Source organism: Anolis carolinensis, chromosome 1 (genome assembly GCF_035594765.1).
Source record: "Anolis carolinensis isolate JA03-04 chromosome 1, rAnoCar3.1.pri, whole genome shotgun sequence".
NCBI lineage: Eukaryota > Metazoa > Chordata > Lepidosauria > Squamata > Dactyloidae > Anolis > Anolis carolinensis.
In genome coordinates this window covers 65,659,232-65,679,079 of record NC_085841.1, presented here as the reverse complement: position 1 = coordinate 65,679,079, position 19,848 = coordinate 65,659,232, and the positions used below count along the sequence as shown (strand labels likewise).

Genomic DNA, 19,848 nt, shown 5'->3' with positions numbered 1-19,848 from the left:
GCATACATGCATGCACACGCGCAGGAGGGGGAAGGTGAGCCGTGCCCGGAGGGCATGCCCCCTCCAAGCGAAGAGGGGGGAAAAAGAAAAAAAAAGACAAAAAAGAAGATGCTCATTAGGGGCACTTTGAGGCACCTAAAGAGGCACCTCGACTGTGCCCCCTAGAGAATGGCGCCTTCAGTTGAACCGCCCCTGGCTGTTATGTTGCCTTTTAGTCTTCTCCAAGCTCAACATGCCCAGCTCCTTTAGTCATTCCTCATAAGGCTGAACTTCCAGACCTTTGATCATCCTCATTGCACTGGACATGTCTCATCTTGTCAATATTCTTTTTGAATCAGGGACAGTCATCAAAGGGACCGTGCTGCTGGCACTAGGCTACAGTGACCAAATATCAAGATAATTGCAGTTTTGGTATTTGTGAATTTATTTATTCACAGATTTGATTAAATGTTCTCTCTAGAAATCTCTAGTGTGTCTCTATATTCAGTTTCATCCAGCTTTGCTGGAGAACTAGAGATTTCTAAAGAGAACACTTCTGTAGGAATCTCTAGGTCCTGTAATGTAATTCTGTGGCCAGATTTCAGGAGAAGTGATTATAGAATCATGCTGGAAGACCTAGATCTTCCCTGAGATATGGTATTTTTTAGTTTAGCAATTTATTCATTTATTTATTTTACTTTTTCATAGGGACTTGTACCCTAGCCACCACAAATGTGCAGGGCTGAATGCAGTTCACTCTCTCCCTGTCTTTTGCACACATGCACACTCCCTTATGACTGGTTTGCCTGTAAATTCAATTTATTTATTTATCTATTTCATATGATAAAAGTCAATATTTGTATCTATCTATCTATACTTGTATGTATCTTCAAAGATGTCCCCCCTTAGAGAGAGCACTGTAACTCCTGCCAACAACGGATCTGGATCAAACTTGGCACACAGCCATTCCATGACCCAATTTAAGTCCTGGTGGAGTTTGGGTAAGGTGGACTATGCAAGTTGCAGTACCTTCACCTACAACCAGAGGCCACTATGAACCCCATCAGCCATGGATCTGGACCAAAGTTGGTACACAGACCCCCCCCCCCCCCACACACACACACACTTCTTTAAATATTGGCAGTGTTTAGGGGAAATTGACAAGGATGGTGGGACTTGCAACCCACCCATATCCTTATGGATTTTGTAATGGGACCATTTATAAAATCCAAAAATAAACAATGACTTTTTCTAATTTTTGTCCTTATGAAATACCTAACCTAGGCATTGCTGGGTACCTAAGTTAGATATATTATATTTATAACATTGAATTGTGGTGTATATAGACAATACTGCTCACCTTAAGTTTTGTTTAGGGCCACAGAATGAATTCATAATTGAAGTGAAAACTGAATCACAGATTGGCATAGTATAGTTCATTCTAATAACTATTTCACTTTCCAAAATGAAGGTAACATTTCACATCAGTCAGAGGTTTGCCAGCCACCACAAAGAAAATAAAAATGTCTCTTTCTCTTCCTCCCTCTGTTTTTAAGGCACTGCTATAGTGGAGATACAGGGTTGAAACCTTGGGACTTCTTGATCAGCAGGGACTACTGTATTTGCATTTCTGTTCTCTCTGTAACTCCCACAGTACCTGGAATTGAAATGATTTCCTAGACTGTTGCTATGAATGACTCTTGTAATTCAAAGAGTTTTGGAATTACAGGGCAAGAATCATAAGCTTTACAAAAGAGTCACTCCCAGAAGAAATGAAATCTGCTAGAATGTAATCTATTTTTTAAAATCACTGTCTCCTGAATGTTTCGACTTTGCTTATATGTGTCACTATAGGGCATGACATAATAAGGGACCACACTTCAAATGCTACCACTTTACCACTATTAGGATAGTGTGTTTCTGAAGCCACAACAGTCAAAGCAGACTGAAGCTGAGCTGACATTTTTCACTCCCAATCTGACTGTTTGAATGATCACTGTTTCCAAAGCAAATACAATGAGCAGTTTTAATATTTCATATGAAGGATTTCCATGGATTTCAAGCACTTACAAAAACAAAAAAAGATGCAATTAAATTAGGAAGGAGTAAGAAAGAATGATAGCAGCTAATTATGCTTGCTGATTGTCAGTCCTGGCAGGTTTCCCCATCCCCAAAGAGCTTCAAAGCAGAGAGCTCTTCTATATTTGTGTATGTATACAGTCAGTCCTCCATATTTGCTGGGGTTAGGGGTACAGAACATCCACAAAAGCATTTTTTTAAACCTATGGGAACAGAATACCTTTCTGAAAATCTCTAAGTCCTCCAGAATTAACCTACAGTCAATTTCCAGAAGTGATTTTCAGTTCATTTTTCATAACATGAATCCATAATGTTGTTGCATAGCAGCTGGGTGTTATGCTGTGGTGTTTAAACTATCCTATATGATAAACTAGTAACTCTCTCTCATGTGCTCGAGGAGACCAGTACAATATGTATACTATACTATTCTTTCCTTTAAACGTGCTATAGAGAGGCAGCTGATGATGTGCAAATGGCCAATTTGAGTGCAAATTATGTATAGATTAAAGTCTTTTTGTGCTTAACACATCTTGGTCACCTCAAATTATTGCACAAATTGTCTCACCTAATGGCAAAAAGTTCATGCACCCAAAAATGTTTTTTTTTTTGGTAGATTTAGTTTGTCCTTGCCTTCCTCTGATGCTTGAGAGGCTGTGACTTTCCAAAGGCTACCCAGAGGGTTTCCGTGGCTGAGCAGGGATCTGAACCCTAGTTTCCCAGTGTCCCAATCCAACACAACAGTCAAGCCACTATGCTACACTGGCTCTCCCAGATAGATAAATACAGATTGCGAATCTTTACATGGTGCAGAGTGACACCCAGTGGTGGAACATCAGTTTGCATATAGATAATGTGGTGGTAATACACATCTGGAAGACTGTTGTTACTGGTTATTTAGCTAAGAGCAAAAATCAGACCCCGCCTGCACATACTGCAGTATCATGATGCATTTTGAATGCATTGAGCTGCATTATATGGCAGCGTAGACCCATACAATGTACTTCAGTGTGTTTAAACTGCATTATATGGCAGTGTAGATGGGTCTTCAGATTAGGAGAAACTGGAAATGTCAAATGAAACCTGGTAAGAAGCAAAGATGCTGTTTTCATGTCTCTCTTGTTCTTCAGCAATCTTGCAGGCCATGAATATTTCATGTTTTCACATGCCAGAGAAGGTGAATGAAGGCAACTGACTGGGTGGCACCCCATCTTTGTAACTTCTATGCTGAATTTATCATATGTAAAAAATGATTAGAGTCAAAAAAAGGAGCCATAAAAATTGGAGGAAGGAACATCAGTAACATTATGTAACACGATTTTTGTCCCAGGGTTATAAATGTCATTTCCTAATTGGTTCTATCATAAAAACACAGGAAAGGTTTGTTTTTGTGGGACATCCTGCAGCATGTTTTGCCATAGTCTTTCATTGAATATCTCATAGTCTCGACCAATTATACATAGTTTGTGGCAACCACAAAAATGAGGTTTTTGGAGTATAATAATTTCTTTCAAAGTAAGTAGCATACAATGAAACAGGAAATAACACTTTCAAACCAGAAACAAATTTTGTTAGTTAAAGGTAAAGGTTTTCCCCTGACATCAAGTGCCCGAGTCTGGGGGTTGGTGCTCATCTCCATTTCTAAGCCGAAGAGCCAACGTTGTCCGTAGACACCTCCAAGGTCATTTGATTGGCATGACTTCACGGAGCACTATTACTTTCTCACCAGAGAATTTGCATGTTTTCAGATTTCTAGGTTGGCAGAAGCTGGGGCTAACAGCAGGAGCTCACCCCGCTCCCCGGATTTGAACCGCTGACCTTTCAGTCAGTAAGTTCAGCAGCTCAGCAGTTTAATCCACTGTACCACCGGGGGCTCCATAATAAAAAAATTTATGTGTGTAATTTAAGACATGCAGATGACACCATAATACTAGTAGAAAAATAGAAAAAAACTGGAAAAATTTCCAAATTTCCACACATTCGACAAAACCTTCTTTGATTTGACAACATACACTGTGGCCCCTTCCACACAGCTGAATAAAATCCCACATTTTCTGTTTTGAACTGGAATATGTGACAATGTGGACTCAGATAACCCAGTTCAAAGCAGATATTGTGGGATTTTCTGCCTTGATATTCTGAGTAATATGGCTGTGTGGAAGGGACCTATAATGCAGAAACAAAATGGCACAATATCTGGGTCTCTTTTCTGCACATAGGCTTATGCTGTCAAAGAGGTTTCAGTAAGATAGCTTAAATTTCACCATAGTTAATAGCTTTAAAATGTGTTTGTTTTGAAAATTGCCCTCAAGTGTCATCTTTCTGCACTGCAAGGTTTAGCCCCACTGGACTCAGTTGTGCAATAAATAAGGGCAGGACTATATTGTTATACAACGTCCCAAAGGTTGATATTCCCACAGTATCACTCTTACAGTTCTCAAAGGATTAATGCCACAATTACATAACATGGTTCAGAATACTTCTTTTGTGTCTGACCTTGCAACTGTAATCATATTTTCCTATAAGATAATTGAGATACATGAAACTATATGAGATTAAAGATGTAAAATTTCCAAAAAAACTGAAACTTGGGAGAATTTTTTTCTGTTTTCTTAAAGAAAAATATGAAAACTGTTTGGAAAAATCAAAAAGACAACTTGAAAGTCACTTATTTATTTATTTACTTCATTTCTCTTCAGCCTTTCTCTACCCCAGAGGGGACTCAAGGCGGCCTACAAATATTAAAATACATCTCAACAAAATATCAACAACTTAACATGAACAATTAAAACACATATAAATCAATTAAACAGATTAAAACATTTCAAAAACAGATCAAAAACAGAAATGACTCACAAATTAAAAAAAATAAAGATTTTAAAATTTGTTCTCTCAAATGACAGTCAACACTTGCCTAAATTTACCTTCCAGTGATATACTACTATAGCAAAAGAATGAGGAAATCCAGGAGATAATTGGCTATATAATTTCAGTGAAGCGGTGTCTCCAACTTCCATCCTGTAGAGACAATCCAGTAATTATAGTCAATGGTAGCAAAATCTGCTAACAGACCCATAGAGATCAGAATAGTACTAATTGTACCATCCTTCACTTGGAGTAGTTTATCAGGGCTTTTATACACTGACTAATCATTTAGGGGCCAGTTTGGAGAAGAAATGCTCTGGACTGGCCCCAAAGGCTGTGGAGATGTTTACACACACCATCTTTTCTTAATGTGGGGCTAAGACAGTTTAGCCCTTTTTAGCCTGCATTACATCTGGAAATCCCTGGACATCATGAAGACGTCCAGGAGCAACTTCTGGGATACTTTGGGTTTTTTGGCCAGTGTAGAGAAGCCCTCAACAACACCCATGATATCATAGCATTGAGCCTTAACAATTAAAGTAGTAGCAAACTGTACTAATTATACAGTGATGCACCCCAAATCTATTTCAATTCCATACTCTGAAACCAGATTGAAATAAATTCAGATAATCTGTTTCCTGCAAGTACATCTAAAGTTGCTGAAACATCTTGCCCAGAGAATGGATATTAGCATTGCATAACCTTTGTTATGCAAGTATACCATGGGACTTATTTAATGGTGATTTGTTTTTGACATGTGATATTCCAAAATCAGAAAAGCCTTTTAACCAAGCAAGATATCAAATTCTATGTAGAGTCTTATACAACAACAAGTAAAATTAATGAGCTTATTTTAAATTATTTCCAATGGGGAACTTATTGCATGGAGTCATGTGCCCATATGCCTCCACCTACTCACAGATTTTATTTAAACATGGACATTAGATTGGTATCTCCAACAGCCTTTCCATATAGATCAAAGTGAGGGTTAGCACAGGTGAGCACAGATAAGGGTGAGCATAGAACATGTCAAAACACAGAAAGAAGTTTGTTGCTCTAATAGACAAGGCAATGGCTGATGGTAACAAAATGGCATCTGAAGACCTAATGTTTTTGTATAAGGGAATTTTGTATCCATCTACTATTTGCAGTCCAGAAACTTTCAAAGCTCTCAAGTCCTTTGAAGCAAGAGATGATGACGTGTTCCTGGCCGGGTATCCCAAGTCTGGTAAATACTTTTTATTTGTTATGGATGTGTTACATTAAAAAGAATTCTGAGCAATGGATTGAAAATACTTAATGATCAGAGGTGGGAGATGACACATAACATACCCAATGGACCCTTTCCATCTAACTGAATGGATGCAGCTGGTGGAACTTTCCTTTCCCCTGCAGTCTCTCATCACAGACTCCAAGTCATCTCCTAAGATTTGGGAGACCCATCAGAGCAACTTGAGAGGTGTGACTATGGGGAGGGAGTGGAATTCTGATGCAAGAGAAGAGACTGAGACTCATTCTGGACAGTATATATTCTTTACATGTAAAACTTCTAAGCCTCAGACAACATGGATACCTGCAAGTTTCTGGGCCAAATCTGACATAAAAAGGGGGAATGGGTTGAGGAAAAAGACATACAATTGTATGGGGAGGAATAGGTACTGTTGAATTGTGTATTAAAATAATATGAATCATTGTATTATGGCAAACAATAGGATTTCTGTGTGTAAACTGAGGGATCAATGAATAACATGCAGAGTTCTAAAACAAAAAGTCTCAACCATGAATTGGAAATACATGGGAAATTGAAGTTTTAATCTTTTTTGCAAAACAAATGCTTTGTTATTATTTACCAAGATCTTTCACTGCTTTCATAGATATATAAATGCAAACATAGCTATGAATGAATGGAGGAATTGGCCCTTTAATCTCCGGTCCCTACCCTGTTCCTTAGCTGTATTGCATTAGCACCCAGAAGCATTCCACTTAACAATGTTGCAGACCTCCAACACTTAGAATAGCTCCCTGGAGTCTAAGTTGGATTTAAAGTGACGATTGTGGCAATGTTTCCACAATCATGAATACTATATACTGTTGAAAATGGAGCACTTCCAATGCATAATTCTATGTTATAAATCTGTAACTACAATGCAGGTTGCCAGTTGTCATCATCATTATCATGAATCATTATTACTATTATGATTTATCAAAGATCATTTGCATTGTTCAGCCTGTATATTAAGTCAGGCCTACATTATTTGTTTAGTTTTACCTTATTTTTTTTTTGGCTGCTAGCTCTGGTGTTAGCGAAGTGGTGAATCTGTTCCCAATGTTGATTCTGACATTAAAAGAGCTACTCAAGATGTTTTTGTAGATAGGATTGAGTACCCTGGATAGCTCTATTCAAGTTCAGACTAAAATCCAGTGCAATCTTCCTACTTACATAGAAACCAACAGCTGCTACTGTTACCATCCACAGCTATATGTTACCATCCACAGCTTTCAGTTTGTTTTGACATTTGCACCTTCCTTCCTTTTTTCCTCTTCTTCCCGCACAACTTTTCAGGTACAAACTGGGTTGGTCAGATCTTAACAGATTTGGTAACAATATCTGCAAAGCATACCGAAAACCTTAACAGCCTGGATGATGAGGAACTGGAAGAATTTCCATATCTTGAAGTTGGTGATGCTGAAAAGTATCAGGTTGATTTTAGAATACTTGTTAAGGTTTTTTTTAAAAAAAAAAGAGAGAGAGAGAGAGAGAGAGAGAGAGAGAGAGAGAGAGAGAGAGATTCTGAATAATTCCATTAATTTTTTTTTGACTCAAAGTTTTGATATGTCATCTGTTATATCCTATATGAAAAATTGCACTACAATAATTTTGGCTTCTTTATTTCAAGCCAAATGGTAGAAGTAGTAGCCCATGGAGCCATGATGGCTAATGTCTTCTAGGCTAGTGGTGTGTTGAATTTATTGGACAGTAATAGAGAAACAGTTTAAGAATTGGGAAGGGAAAACATTAGCAAGAGTGGACAGAATAAGGGCACTAAAAATGTTTATAATACCAAAATTGAAATATTTATTTCAAACATTACCGAACACAGTAGATAGGAAGACACTAAAGACATGGGGCAGGAGAATAAGAAAATGGGCAGTCGGAGGAAAAAGGCCCAAAATAAGGGACAAATGGTTAAATGCAAAAGAGGAAGAGGGAGGCTGGGAGATTCCAAGTTTTGAAGTCTACCACGGTGCGTTTCAAATCCAAAGATTATTGGAAATACAGTATACAAAAAAAGGGCAAATATGGAGAAGATAATAAATAATACTAAAGAAAAAGAAATAATATTTAGGGAATGGAGTAGGAGAGAAGAAGCAGAATTTAAGAAACCTTTTAAAGGAACAAGTGTGAAAAAAAGAAAGAAGAAGCTAAGTCCAGGCAATGAGAATAAGATGGCAATTATATGGCAAATTAATTACAATAATAACAAAATTATAGGTAGAACATTGAGATCAGGCCTGTAGCGATTCACCCCCCCCCCCCCCAAATTTTTCAGGTTATAAAAAAACCCTGGTTTACTCATGAATTTTAACTGGTTAACCAAATCCCCATGCTAAGTCTATGAGACACAAAACATTAAGAGTCCCTCCAGGCACTATCTCAAGAAGATATTGACAAGTTTGTAGCGGGGAAGGGTATGTGCTAGGGGTTAAACCCCCCCCCCCCGAAATTTTCAACCCCCCCCCCCCCCCCGAAATTTTTTTCTGGCTACGGCCCTGATTGAGATCAATTGACAGTAGAGAGAAAAGGTTAGTGGAGGATTTGTATACAGTAGATGGAGACCCTGTAGAACAAAAGAAAATTCAGAATTGGATAGGATCAGGGAATTGGATTCAAAGCTGGGCTATAAGACAGGAAATGTTTAGACTGAGAGAAAAAAATTAGAGAACAGGACAGTCCATTTGAGAAGGTGATTAGGAAATGTTTGAGAGAGGAAAAGAAGGTGACAGGAGATCTGTATGAACAAATTATAATGGTAAAAGAAGAAATAATAAAGGAAAATTTCCAAACATGGAGAATGGACATGGAAATTGAGAGGGAAAATATACAAAGGGAAATAAGTAATATAGCAAAAGAAAAGTACAATGTATTAAGGGAAGCAAGAAGGAAAATGTTACAAAAATGGTACAGAACTCCTGCACAACTTTCACTTTTTTTTTACCAGGGATGAAAGATAAGTGTTGGCCAAAGAGGGGTGTTTAATCATATGATATGAGAGTGCGATCAGGTGCAAGAATACTGGAGAACGATTGAAGGAGAAATCAATAGAATGCTAAATCTACAAATAGTAATAGTTAATAGAAATATACTACAGTTATTCTGGCGGCAGCCAGATTAATAACTGGGGTATTTTACAGGGAGCGTACCACCCCCTTGTTAAGCCAGCTCCACTGGCTGCCGATATGCTACCGAGCCCAATTCAAAGTGCTGGTCTTGACCTATAAAGCCCTAAACGGTTCTGGCCCAATCTACTTGTCCGAACGTATCTCCTCCTATGAGCCAGGAAGATCCCTAAGGTCATCTGGTGAGGCCCTGCTCTCGGTCCCGCCTGCCTCACAGGCATGCCTGGTGGGGACGAGAGACAGGGCCTTCTCGGTGGTGGCTCCCCGGCTGTGGAACACCCTCCCCAGAGAAATATGGCACGCCCCAACCCTTCTGAGTTTTAGAAAAGCTCTGAAAACATGGCTATGTGCCCAGGCTTTCGAAGATTAAATGGTAAAGACGACCCCGGACTGATTTACGGCTACAGCACGAGGATTTTGGAGGAATGGATTTTAATCATATGTTTTATATTTTTATATTGTTTTAATTGTTTTATTGGATTTTCATTGCTGTTTTAATTATGTGTAGGCATTGAATTGTTGCCAATTTGTACGCCGCCCTGAGTCCCTTCGGGTGAGAAGGGCGGGATATAAATGTTGTAAATAAATAAATAAATAAATACATGCAAGGATAACGGAAGTGAAGAATATACAAAAAGAAAAAATGATTGACAAATTAATAGCATGTGCACAAATTGTTTTAGTGAGGGGTTGGAAAGATAAAACAAAATGGACTCTGACGAATTGGTATAAGTATATAGTTGATATATTAAATGTAGAAATCACAAATTGCAAATGAAATAATACAGAAAAAATTGAAAATATTGCAATAATCAAGGGGATGTGGGAACCAGTTAAGAACTATTTAACGAACGTACTAAGATGTGGAGTGGAAAAATTAAGATTGAGATTGATATTTCAAATGTAACTTCTGTAGTTTGTTGTATAAAGTGTATGTACAAGGAGGTGAGGGTGGGAGTGGGATAAAACGGCAAAACAACAATAAAAACCAATTTTAAAAAATTATTTTAGATTTCAGTCTAAATATTAAAGAAACTACTCAAGATTTTGAAAAGCTCATTTGAATTAGAACCTAGAACCAAATAATATCCCACTGATATGTAAGGCACCCACTGCATTTTCTTTGAAGGGCATCTAGGGAAGAAATATTAGGACCTATGTGAAGAACATCTGCTAGAGATGATGGTGAGATATTATTTTCTGGGTTTTTTTGGTCACACCACTGCATTGAATTTTTGTGTGTGTGGGCAGACCAAGGTTGTAAACAGGATGAAGACAGCACATTATCCAGGACTGAACTTCATAGTGGCTCCCATGTTGCATCATTCTGGAAAGGTCCTGAACTATATTTATTTATTTATTTATTTCAAATATTTCTATCCCGCCCTTCTCACCCGGAGGGACTCAGGGCGGCATACAATTAGCAACAATTCGATGCCGATACATCATTAAAAACAACAACATATAAAAATATATTACAACCAATTAAATACAGTATAAAATATAAAACATAAAACATATACTTAAAATCCGTTTTTATGAGACTAAAACTCTGTACATTTTATACACATTCTGTGGTGATGGCTGTTTGCTTTCGAGTCATGTCAGGGTTTTCTGAGGCTAATGACCTTGTCGCCAACACTGTGAACTGCCCTGAGTCCCCTTCGGGATTGAAGGGAGGTATATAAAGACAGCAAATAAATAAATAATAAATTATCAAACAGCTGATCCATTGTGCTTAGTCTCAAATCATTGGGGCAGTGGAGTAACTCTGGAACCAAGTGCCCCACATCGCAAGTAGCAAGGGGGAGGGGAGGATGGAAGCAGAGGGGAGGATTGCCTGGAAGGAGACAGGCAGCTCAAAGTGTTAAATCCCCAATTCAAATCTGGAAGAGGGGGAAGAAATCAATATGGGAAAGACCCCCTTCTCAGGTTCATGAGACCTTCAAATGGAGAAATAGAGGTGGAGAGGAAGAGATTGGCAGGGAATGTGGAATGGGGGGGGGGGTGGAGAGACCAGGAAAGGAAGGGAGGGAGGGGGCAGAGAGAGAAAGAGGAGGATCAGGGAGAAGGGAGAACCTCAAGCTCAAGAGCACAGAATCAGGGGAAGGAAGGCACTCAGAGAAACCCCCAGATTCCAAACAGCCCAGGAAAGGGAGATTAGGCAGTTTTGGGAGGATAGATTTCTCTTCCTGATCACAGGGTTGTCCTAGATGGAAGGGAAGCCAGAAGTTTCCTAGTTGCAACTTGCCACGTTTCTGCAGGTTTCAGGCAGGATCAACACAGAGGAAAATAAAAAGATGCAAGCAATGCACACAGGGCAATGTAGATATGGATTCCAAATTGTGAATGTTTACTAGGGAAGAAGGAGGCGGGGAAAGCAACCAGGCACCCAGTAACATGCCCTGCTCGGCCCCGCTCTCACCATGAGAAGCTTTAAAAAATCATTATTTTTTTTTCTCCCTCCTCCCAATGGCTAAGGGAGGGGAGGAAGGGAAGGACAGGGGAAGCTGGAGATGGGTAAAAAATCTGAGAAAGCTAGGCAGGGATGCTGCAATTACCTGGCAGGGATACAGGGCATTCCCCTTGCCCCACGCCCTGCATTGCTAAAAGATATTAGGGTTAAGATTTCATCTGTCCCCTACTTACGTTAAGCCCAGATATAAATAAGAAGTATATTTTCATGATCCTCTGCATTAAGATTTTTTTTATCATCGTTCTATATACATTTACTAGCCAGTGGTTCACTGAATTTCATGGGACTCACTTTTGAACAAAATTTCATATGGTCACATTGAACAGTTGAATTTTTTGAAATGTAAATGTTAAAGTTATTATATTGTTTAATTATGTCTTTCTTTCCCTTTCCTTCTTTCCCTCTCACCTCATTGCTGTGTCTCTACCCTTCATTTTACCAAAGAGGATGGAAAATTTACCTTCTAAAAGAGTTATATTTACACATCTTCTTCCAGACAATCTACCTTCATCTATTTTTAAGAGAGAGGCCAAAGTGCGTGAGTTTTGGGGTTTGTTGCACAGCTACTAATTACTCTAGGAATTTACAATTCATTCTGACAGTTCAGGAGCAAAACCATTGAAGTAATACTATTGAACATAGATTTGTATATTAGGTTTTATAGTTATCATTTTACTGGCCCTTCCCCATTAAAATTCAAATCACTCACATAGGAGTGTCTGATGGGATTGATTGAATGTTGGTCAAAACTAGCAAAGGAAAGCAATTACTGTAAATTTAAGAAGCCTTCATTGGCCTCAATCACACTATTTTTCAAGGGCAATCTAAAAGGGAGGAGGTAAAGGAGTATACCAGAAAGGGAGAGAAGGAGTTGAAGGGGCTGATCTTAGTAAAAAAAAAAAAAAAAAAGAAAAGAAAAGAAAAAGAAAAAAGAAGAAGCGTAGAGATTGTTTCCACACTGCAGAATTACAGCAGTTAACCCCAAATTAACTGGCATGGCGCAATGCAATAGGATTCTGGAATTTGTAGTTTTCTGAGACATTTACTCATTTCTACCCCAGAATTACATATGGTGGAGCTATGACAATTAAAATGATACCAAACTGCTATAATTCTGCAGTATGGATCATTTCTGAGAGAGATTGGTTAAGGTGATAGCCCCTTCCAATTTGCCTGAGCTTTTGAAAATATAGGACATGTGAATATTACTCTTGAACTTGTCTGATATTAAGCTTTCTAAAAAGATAACATTTTTGTCAACATAGCCACAAAAGCATTATAAATATTACAACCTTACATTGTAAATATTACACATGCAAACATTCTTTACTTCCAGATACTACTGCTGATTAGAAATCCCAAAGATGTGGCTACATCTTTCTACCATTTTTCCAATGGATTGTCTCCTCTTCCCTCTTACAAGACCTTCAATGATTTCTTTGCAGACTTTATGATGGGAAAAAGTAAAGTATATTTATTTTTGTGTAATTTTTCATATCATTTCCATGTTCTGTAGATATTCAGTGACTTGTTTGTTCTTGGGTATAATTTGCATTCTGGATGGACATGAATAAAAGAGACAATTATATGAAGATGGGAAGAAGGGTTTAAACTGCAAGATTTCCAAGAACTGCATACATCTTGGCCAGGAAATCCTGTTCTTGGAATGCAAAAGAATGGTCAGATCTTCACTTATTCTTCCTTTTAAAGCTGCCTTATTTTCTGTGTGTGTTTTTTACAGTGCCATGGGGCTCTTATTTTGACTATGTTTTTGAATGGAGCAAGCACACAGATAGGAAAAACATAATGACAATAACATATGAAGAGCTGAAAGAGGTAGGAGTGTTGCTGTATGGAGAACACTTAAGTATATTTTTGTATTCTGATAATTATGAAAAGCAAGAAAATGTTTCCTGATTATCTGCCTAACTGGACTACTCATGCAAAGCCAAACACTCACATTGTTTAGCAAGCATGACATTGTATACTTCTTCCTCTGTAGAGATCTAATTATAATATTAAAAGTTGTGTGATGTCTACAAAGAGGTTGGATGAACAGGTTACAAATTATTTGACCTTATTATTGTGGGTTTATTGTAAATAACTGAAAATGACATTTAACTTTAACACTAAACTCCTTAACTCTTTCCTCATTCGCAGCTTTCCAGTTGGGGCATAACTACACTGATCACTTAGGTCAGTGTGAAACCAGCTGAGAAGGAAGCAGTTTCTATGTGTGATTAGATGGGGAGTCCTAGATCTGGTTTGAGGTGTGGATGGTGCGTACATACATGGAAGAGGCTGTCCTTGAGCCAGTTCTAGAATCCATAGTATCCTTGGCTTGAGAGCTGCGGAAAATGCAATTTTTAAAAACTCACCCTTCCGTAATGTGCAAGTGCAGATTGGTGGAGTGCTTTGTGCAATGTGCTTCCACTCAAGCATACTGATGCATACTATCTTAGCTTAAAGAGCTCTTAAAGTGCATTCACAGCATGCATCATATAAACACCACAGCTGTCTTCAAACATCATTAAATGGTTGTTGTGGAAGTGTTCTGCTCTTTGGTTGTCCTTACTCTATTTCATTTTCTCCCACTTGATTCCTATCTGACTCTTTAGCAGACAATTTAGTAGTTTGCATCTCTCTCTTTGATATGCCTTGTTCATGAGCTGTGATTGATTAGTTTTACCCAGGCCTACCCATCTTCTCACCTCAAAATGTTGCATTTCAACTTCTTTCTCAAGAAGCAGCTAACAATTACCTAGTAGGTTGCTGTGAGTCTTTAGGGCTGTATGGCCATGTTTCAGAAGGTTTCTCTCCTGATGTTTCTCCCACATCTGTGTCAGGCAGGGCTGCAGTCAAGCCCCCCTCCCTTGAAATTTTTCAGGTTTTTTAAAAAACCTGGTTTACTTATGAATTTTAACTGGTTAAACAAATCACCATGAGTGTCCTCTGAAGTTTATTGATGGAGCCTGATTTCTAAATTATTTTGTGTTATGGAACTACTCTTCATGATTTCCTAAAAAAAAGCCAGCCCCCCCCCCCCCGAAATTTTTTTTCTGGCTATGGTCCTGGTGGCAGGCATCCTCAGAGGTTGTGAGGTATGTTGGAAACTAGGCAAGGGAGGTTTATATATCTCTGTAAGGTCAAGGGTGGGAGAAAGAAATCTTGTCTGTTGGAGGCCTGTGTAACATCTCTTGCCTAGTTTCCAACATACCTCACAACCTCTGAGGATGCCTACCAGAGATGTGGGAGAAATGTCAGGAGAGAAAGCTTCTGGAACATGGCCATACAGACCGAAAGACTCACAACAACCCAGTGATTCTGGCCATGAAAGCCTTCAACAATACAAATTGCCTAGTACATTTTTATTTTCTTCATTTCAGAATAGGGCATTGGGAGTTAAACAAATAAGTGAATTCTTTGAACTGCATTTAACTGATGAAGAGATTCAAGGGGTTGTAGACAGAAGCAGTTTTGAGGCAATGAAAGAAAATTCTAAAAGTACCCATGGTGCATTGGGCAGTGTCCTTTTTCGTAAGGGTAAGTTCCCAAAGCTAAGTTTAGACTACATCTTTTAAAAGAAAACTTGATCATTATCTTTTGGTGACATCAGTGTAGGACAACTAAACTGATGTTTCTAAACTAGAAATATTATTTTTTTCTCTCCTAAACTTGTGCCTCTGTCAAATTTCATTGTGTATGGCCATCCCTGGATGTACAGTTCATATAACTGGTCGTAGGTTGTAATTTTCAAACAATACATAAACTATTTTGTTCAATACTTTCTCTGTGCCCAGGTGGTTCTAAAGTATGTGCTTGTATTTTTTTTTGGCTAAAATCCCACTGTTAGTCTAAATTAAAGGATGGTGCTTTGAATGCGATTTCCTGCTTCTTGGCAGGGGGTTGGACTGGATGGCCATGAGGTCTCTTCCAACTCTACTATTCTATGATTCTATGAAAGGAGGACCTATTCAATCAATGAAACAGGTTCAGATCTTTTGGGGAGGCCCTGGCCTCAGTCCCACTTCCACAGATGCGCTTGGTGGGGACGAGAGACAGGGCCTTCTCAATAGTGGTCCCTCGGCTATGGAACTCCCTCCCAATGAAATTAGATCAGCTCTCTCCCTCCTGTCCTTCAGAAAGAAAGTGAAGATATAGTTGTGGGACCAAGCTTTTGGACAGTAATCTGCAATGCAATCATATGATGATGTTGATGATAACAACTTTATTTTTATATCCCGCCCTATCTCCCCAAAGGGACTCAGGGCGGCTCACATGGGGCCAAGCCCAACATACAATAAAATACAGCAGTATAAAATACACAATGTAAAATACAACAATATAAAATACATAACCCTCACAGTAGATCAACAACACAGCTTCTACAGAGTATAAAGCGTGGTAATTAAAAGAGGCAATATCATGGCACTTCAGTCCATAGTCTTGGTGGAGAGGAAATTTTAATTGTGCAACAGATTAGGAGAGCTAATTATGACCGTCCATGATAAGGAACAGAAGACTGTGCTATAGTAACAAGTGGGGACTCAATCAACTGTTCACCTCAGTCAAAGGTAGCTTGAAAAAAGCAAGTTTTCAAAGCTTTTCTGAAGGACATCAATGTAGGGGCTAATCTAATTTATCTTGGGAGAGAGTTCCAGAGCCAGGGAGCCACAACTGAAAAGGCCCTCTCTTTCGTCCCCACCAATCGGGTTTGAGATGAGGGTGGCAACAAGAGTAGAACCTCCCTGGTGGATTGCAGAGTTCATGCAGGTTTATAGTAGGAAATGCAAAAAGCACAACAAGTGACTATGGAATAATGCAGTTTATGGAATATGCCCTCAGACTGTGTGGTCTTTAATAACTGTTTTGAAGATTATTTGTTTTTAATTATTGATTTAAATGTTTATATTTGTTTTATTTTATGTAAATGTGGCATTGAATTATGCCATTTTGTAAGCTGCCCTGAACCCTCTATGGGGTTGAGAAGGACAGGCTATAAATGAAGTAAATAAACAAATCAATATAAACTTGATAAATCAACCCTTATATACATTTCATGAGTTCAGTGGATTAAATCTAGATGGGATTAATAGCTGGATTGACATCAATATTTTTCAAATGAATGCCCAATATAAAATGAAAATAGTGTAATACAACCAAAGATAGGTAACCACAGATCACATTCATATCATATGACTCAGTAAAGTGTTACTTGTATTACATTAACCACATTAAGTTGAGGAAGACTTTTTCTTTTAAGTTCATAGCAATGAATGTGATAGAACTTCATAGATCCAGGAATTTCGATGCATGTAACAAATACTGGTGGATGAACTCTCAAAGCAGAGAAGACCTGCTTCCTTACACTTTACCATGCTGTCAACACAGCATGTATCACAACAACTATAGAATGAGTAGTGGATGAGAAGGCTATATTTTCCAGCTCAGATTAAATTGTAAGGTAGAGAAGAATTTGGTAGACCATTATGCTTCCCTGATAATGAAAGCAGGTGTTATGAGCAAGGTTTATGTTCTGAATGAATTACAAAATATAGTAATGTGTCTAACAATGAGTCCCTGGCCCATGTGTTCTGATAGTATTCCTGTAATCAGGGCCGGCTGGAGATATTTTTCAATGTTAAGCGGGGGTGCTGAAAAGCGCCCCCGCCACCGGCCCCGCCTCCCGCGCCCTGGCCCCGCCCAGCGTGCCCTAGCCCCGCCTCCCACGCTGCGTGGGAGGTGGGGCCAGGGCGAATAGTGCAATCGCGGCCTGGAGGGACCTCCGCTGCACTCTGGTCAGCTAGAAAAGGCCAGACGGGCGAGCGGGTGTAGCGTGGGAGGCGGGGCCAATTCTGCCCCCCCGCCCAGCGTGCCCTGGCCCCGCCTCCCACGCAGCGTGGGAGGCGGGGCCAGGGCACGCTGGGCGGGAGGGCGGGGCACCGCCCTGACGGTGCCCCGCCTCGCGCCCAGTGCACCCTGGCCTTGTGGCAGTTAGCCGGGCAAACCTTGTGGCCTGGCTGGCCTTACCCAGCCGGCAGCCGGCCGGGCAAGGCCAGCCAGGCCAGGGCGCACTGGGCGGGAGGCGGGGCACCGTCAGGGCGGTGCCCCGCCTCCCGCCCAGCCTGACGGCGCCCCCCCGGACCTGCGCCCGAGGCGGAGGCCTCACGTGGCCTCTATAGTGGGGCCGGCCCTGCCTGTAATTCTTTAAGTGACATTTGATTACATAGCTCCAACCACTCCCCATGCCAATATGGCCCATCTTCAATTATTTTCTTTTTATTTATAATTTCTTGCCATTCTTCCCTTATCATTTTCCTTTCATTTTTCTTTGTACTTTGAAGAATATGCTACAATTTCTCTGATTTGCTTTAGAGACCAGTTGCAGCAAAACTGTATCGGTTAATAATAATAATAAAAAGATTAGAGCAGGATACACTATAGTAGAATGAAGTATCGTGTTATATTTTAAATATTAATAACTCATGGATATTATAACCAGTAATATATATATACTCTGTTCAGGCAGTGTTAGTGACTGGAAGAATTTCTTCAGTGAAGATCACAACCAGAAGATGGATATGACATTTGAAGAACGCTTAAGTGGAACAAAACTGGGAGAAAAGTTGAAATATGACGTTTATTGTAAACCCTGAAGTCTGCAATAAAACTATTACCATTTCCTGTACTACAATCAATGAATTGTTTTACATATATCAGGAAATAGTTAGCTTAGTTAAGTCTATGGATCAAAATTGGATCCAATGTCAGAAATAGGTACTACTGGTAATTTAATTGTAGTGAAACCATTGAAAATGTCCCAGAATATCTCAAACTAGAAGGCTCCCTTCTTTATATGTAGTGAACTTGTAAGAAAGCAAAAACTTATTAGTCAATGAAATACAAGTCAATAAAAATAAAGTTTTATAGTACTGAATTACCAAAATAGATCAAGTATACTTTATTAGTGGGTGGAATTTTGCATACCAGTATTTGTATACAATGAGATGGAACCCAAAGCTAAAAACAAAATGCATGTATGTTTCATATCTACTTCATATACATAACCTAAAGGTAATTTTATAGAAGATTTTATTTATAATTTTGTTCATGAAGCAAAGTTTGTGTACACTGAAGCAACAGAAAGAAAAGATGTCACTATCTCAGCCACCCGAGTGGACAATTTTGGGTTTTAAAGTGGATTTTGGAATTCTGGATAAGAGATGCTCACTCTGCCTGAATTATTCTCCAGTAACATTAGAAACAACACTATTTACTCAAACTTGGAAACATTTTTTTTTAATTCACTACATTTGTTCTCACCCCGAAGGGGATTCAACGTGGTCTCACAGATAAGCAGCAATTTGATGCCATAAAAACATACATACAATAAAATAACATATACATTAAAACACATTATTAAAACCATGCAGTCTGGAATCATAGTCAAAAAGCCGTTCCAGTCAGTATTGCACAAATGTTCCATCTTCACTTATTGCACTGCATTATTGGTCAAAGGCTTTGTCCCAGAGCCATATTTTAACTTGCTTTCTGAAGGTCAGGAGAGAAGGGGCTGACTTGATTTTGCTGTGGAGGGAGTTCCACAATCAAGGGTCCACCACTGAGAAGGTCCTGTATCTCATCCCCACCAATCGCATCTGCGAAGCTTGTTTTTTCCTTGTCCAGAGGAGCAATGAAATTCAAATTGCAGGAAAAGAGGTTTTGCTTAATCATCAGGAAGGACTTCTTGATGGTAGTAAGAACTACTTGATAGTGATGTATACTGCTTCGGAGTATGGTACAGTCTCCTTCTCTAGCAGTTTTAAACAGAGGCTATCTGTTGGGTGTACTTTCATTGCATAGTCCTATATGGCAGGGGCCTGGACTGGATGATATATTTCAACTCTATGATTCTATTATGCTATTTAATAGGCAGATTATGGAATTGATAGAGGAAAATAAGAACTGCTGTAGAAAACATGGGTCAGGAAACACAAAATGAAGGGGGAGGGGGAGAGAAACCTGACAAAAGATGAGAAAAACAATGTTAAAAT

At 39.1% G+C, this 19,848-nt stretch overlaps 1 protein-coding gene across 1 annotated transcript; it reads left to right on the top strand.

Annotated features, from left to right (window-relative positions):
• Positions 1-5,924: 5,924 nt before the first annotated feature.
• On the top strand, positions 5,925-18,450 carry LOC100564169 (sulfotransferase 6B1). The gene is made up of 7 exons (XM_003215885.2): positions 5,925-6,148; positions 7,484-7,620; positions 12,239-12,328; positions 13,131-13,257; positions 13,536-13,630; positions 15,181-15,337; positions 18,320-18,450. Exons 1-7 carry the CDS (start codon positions 5,947-5,949, stop codon positions 18,448-18,450), a joined length of 939 nt encoding a protein of 312 aa, XP_003215933.1. The 5' UTR covers positions 5,925-5,946.
• The last annotated feature ends 1,398 nt before the right edge of the window (positions 18,451-19,848 follow it).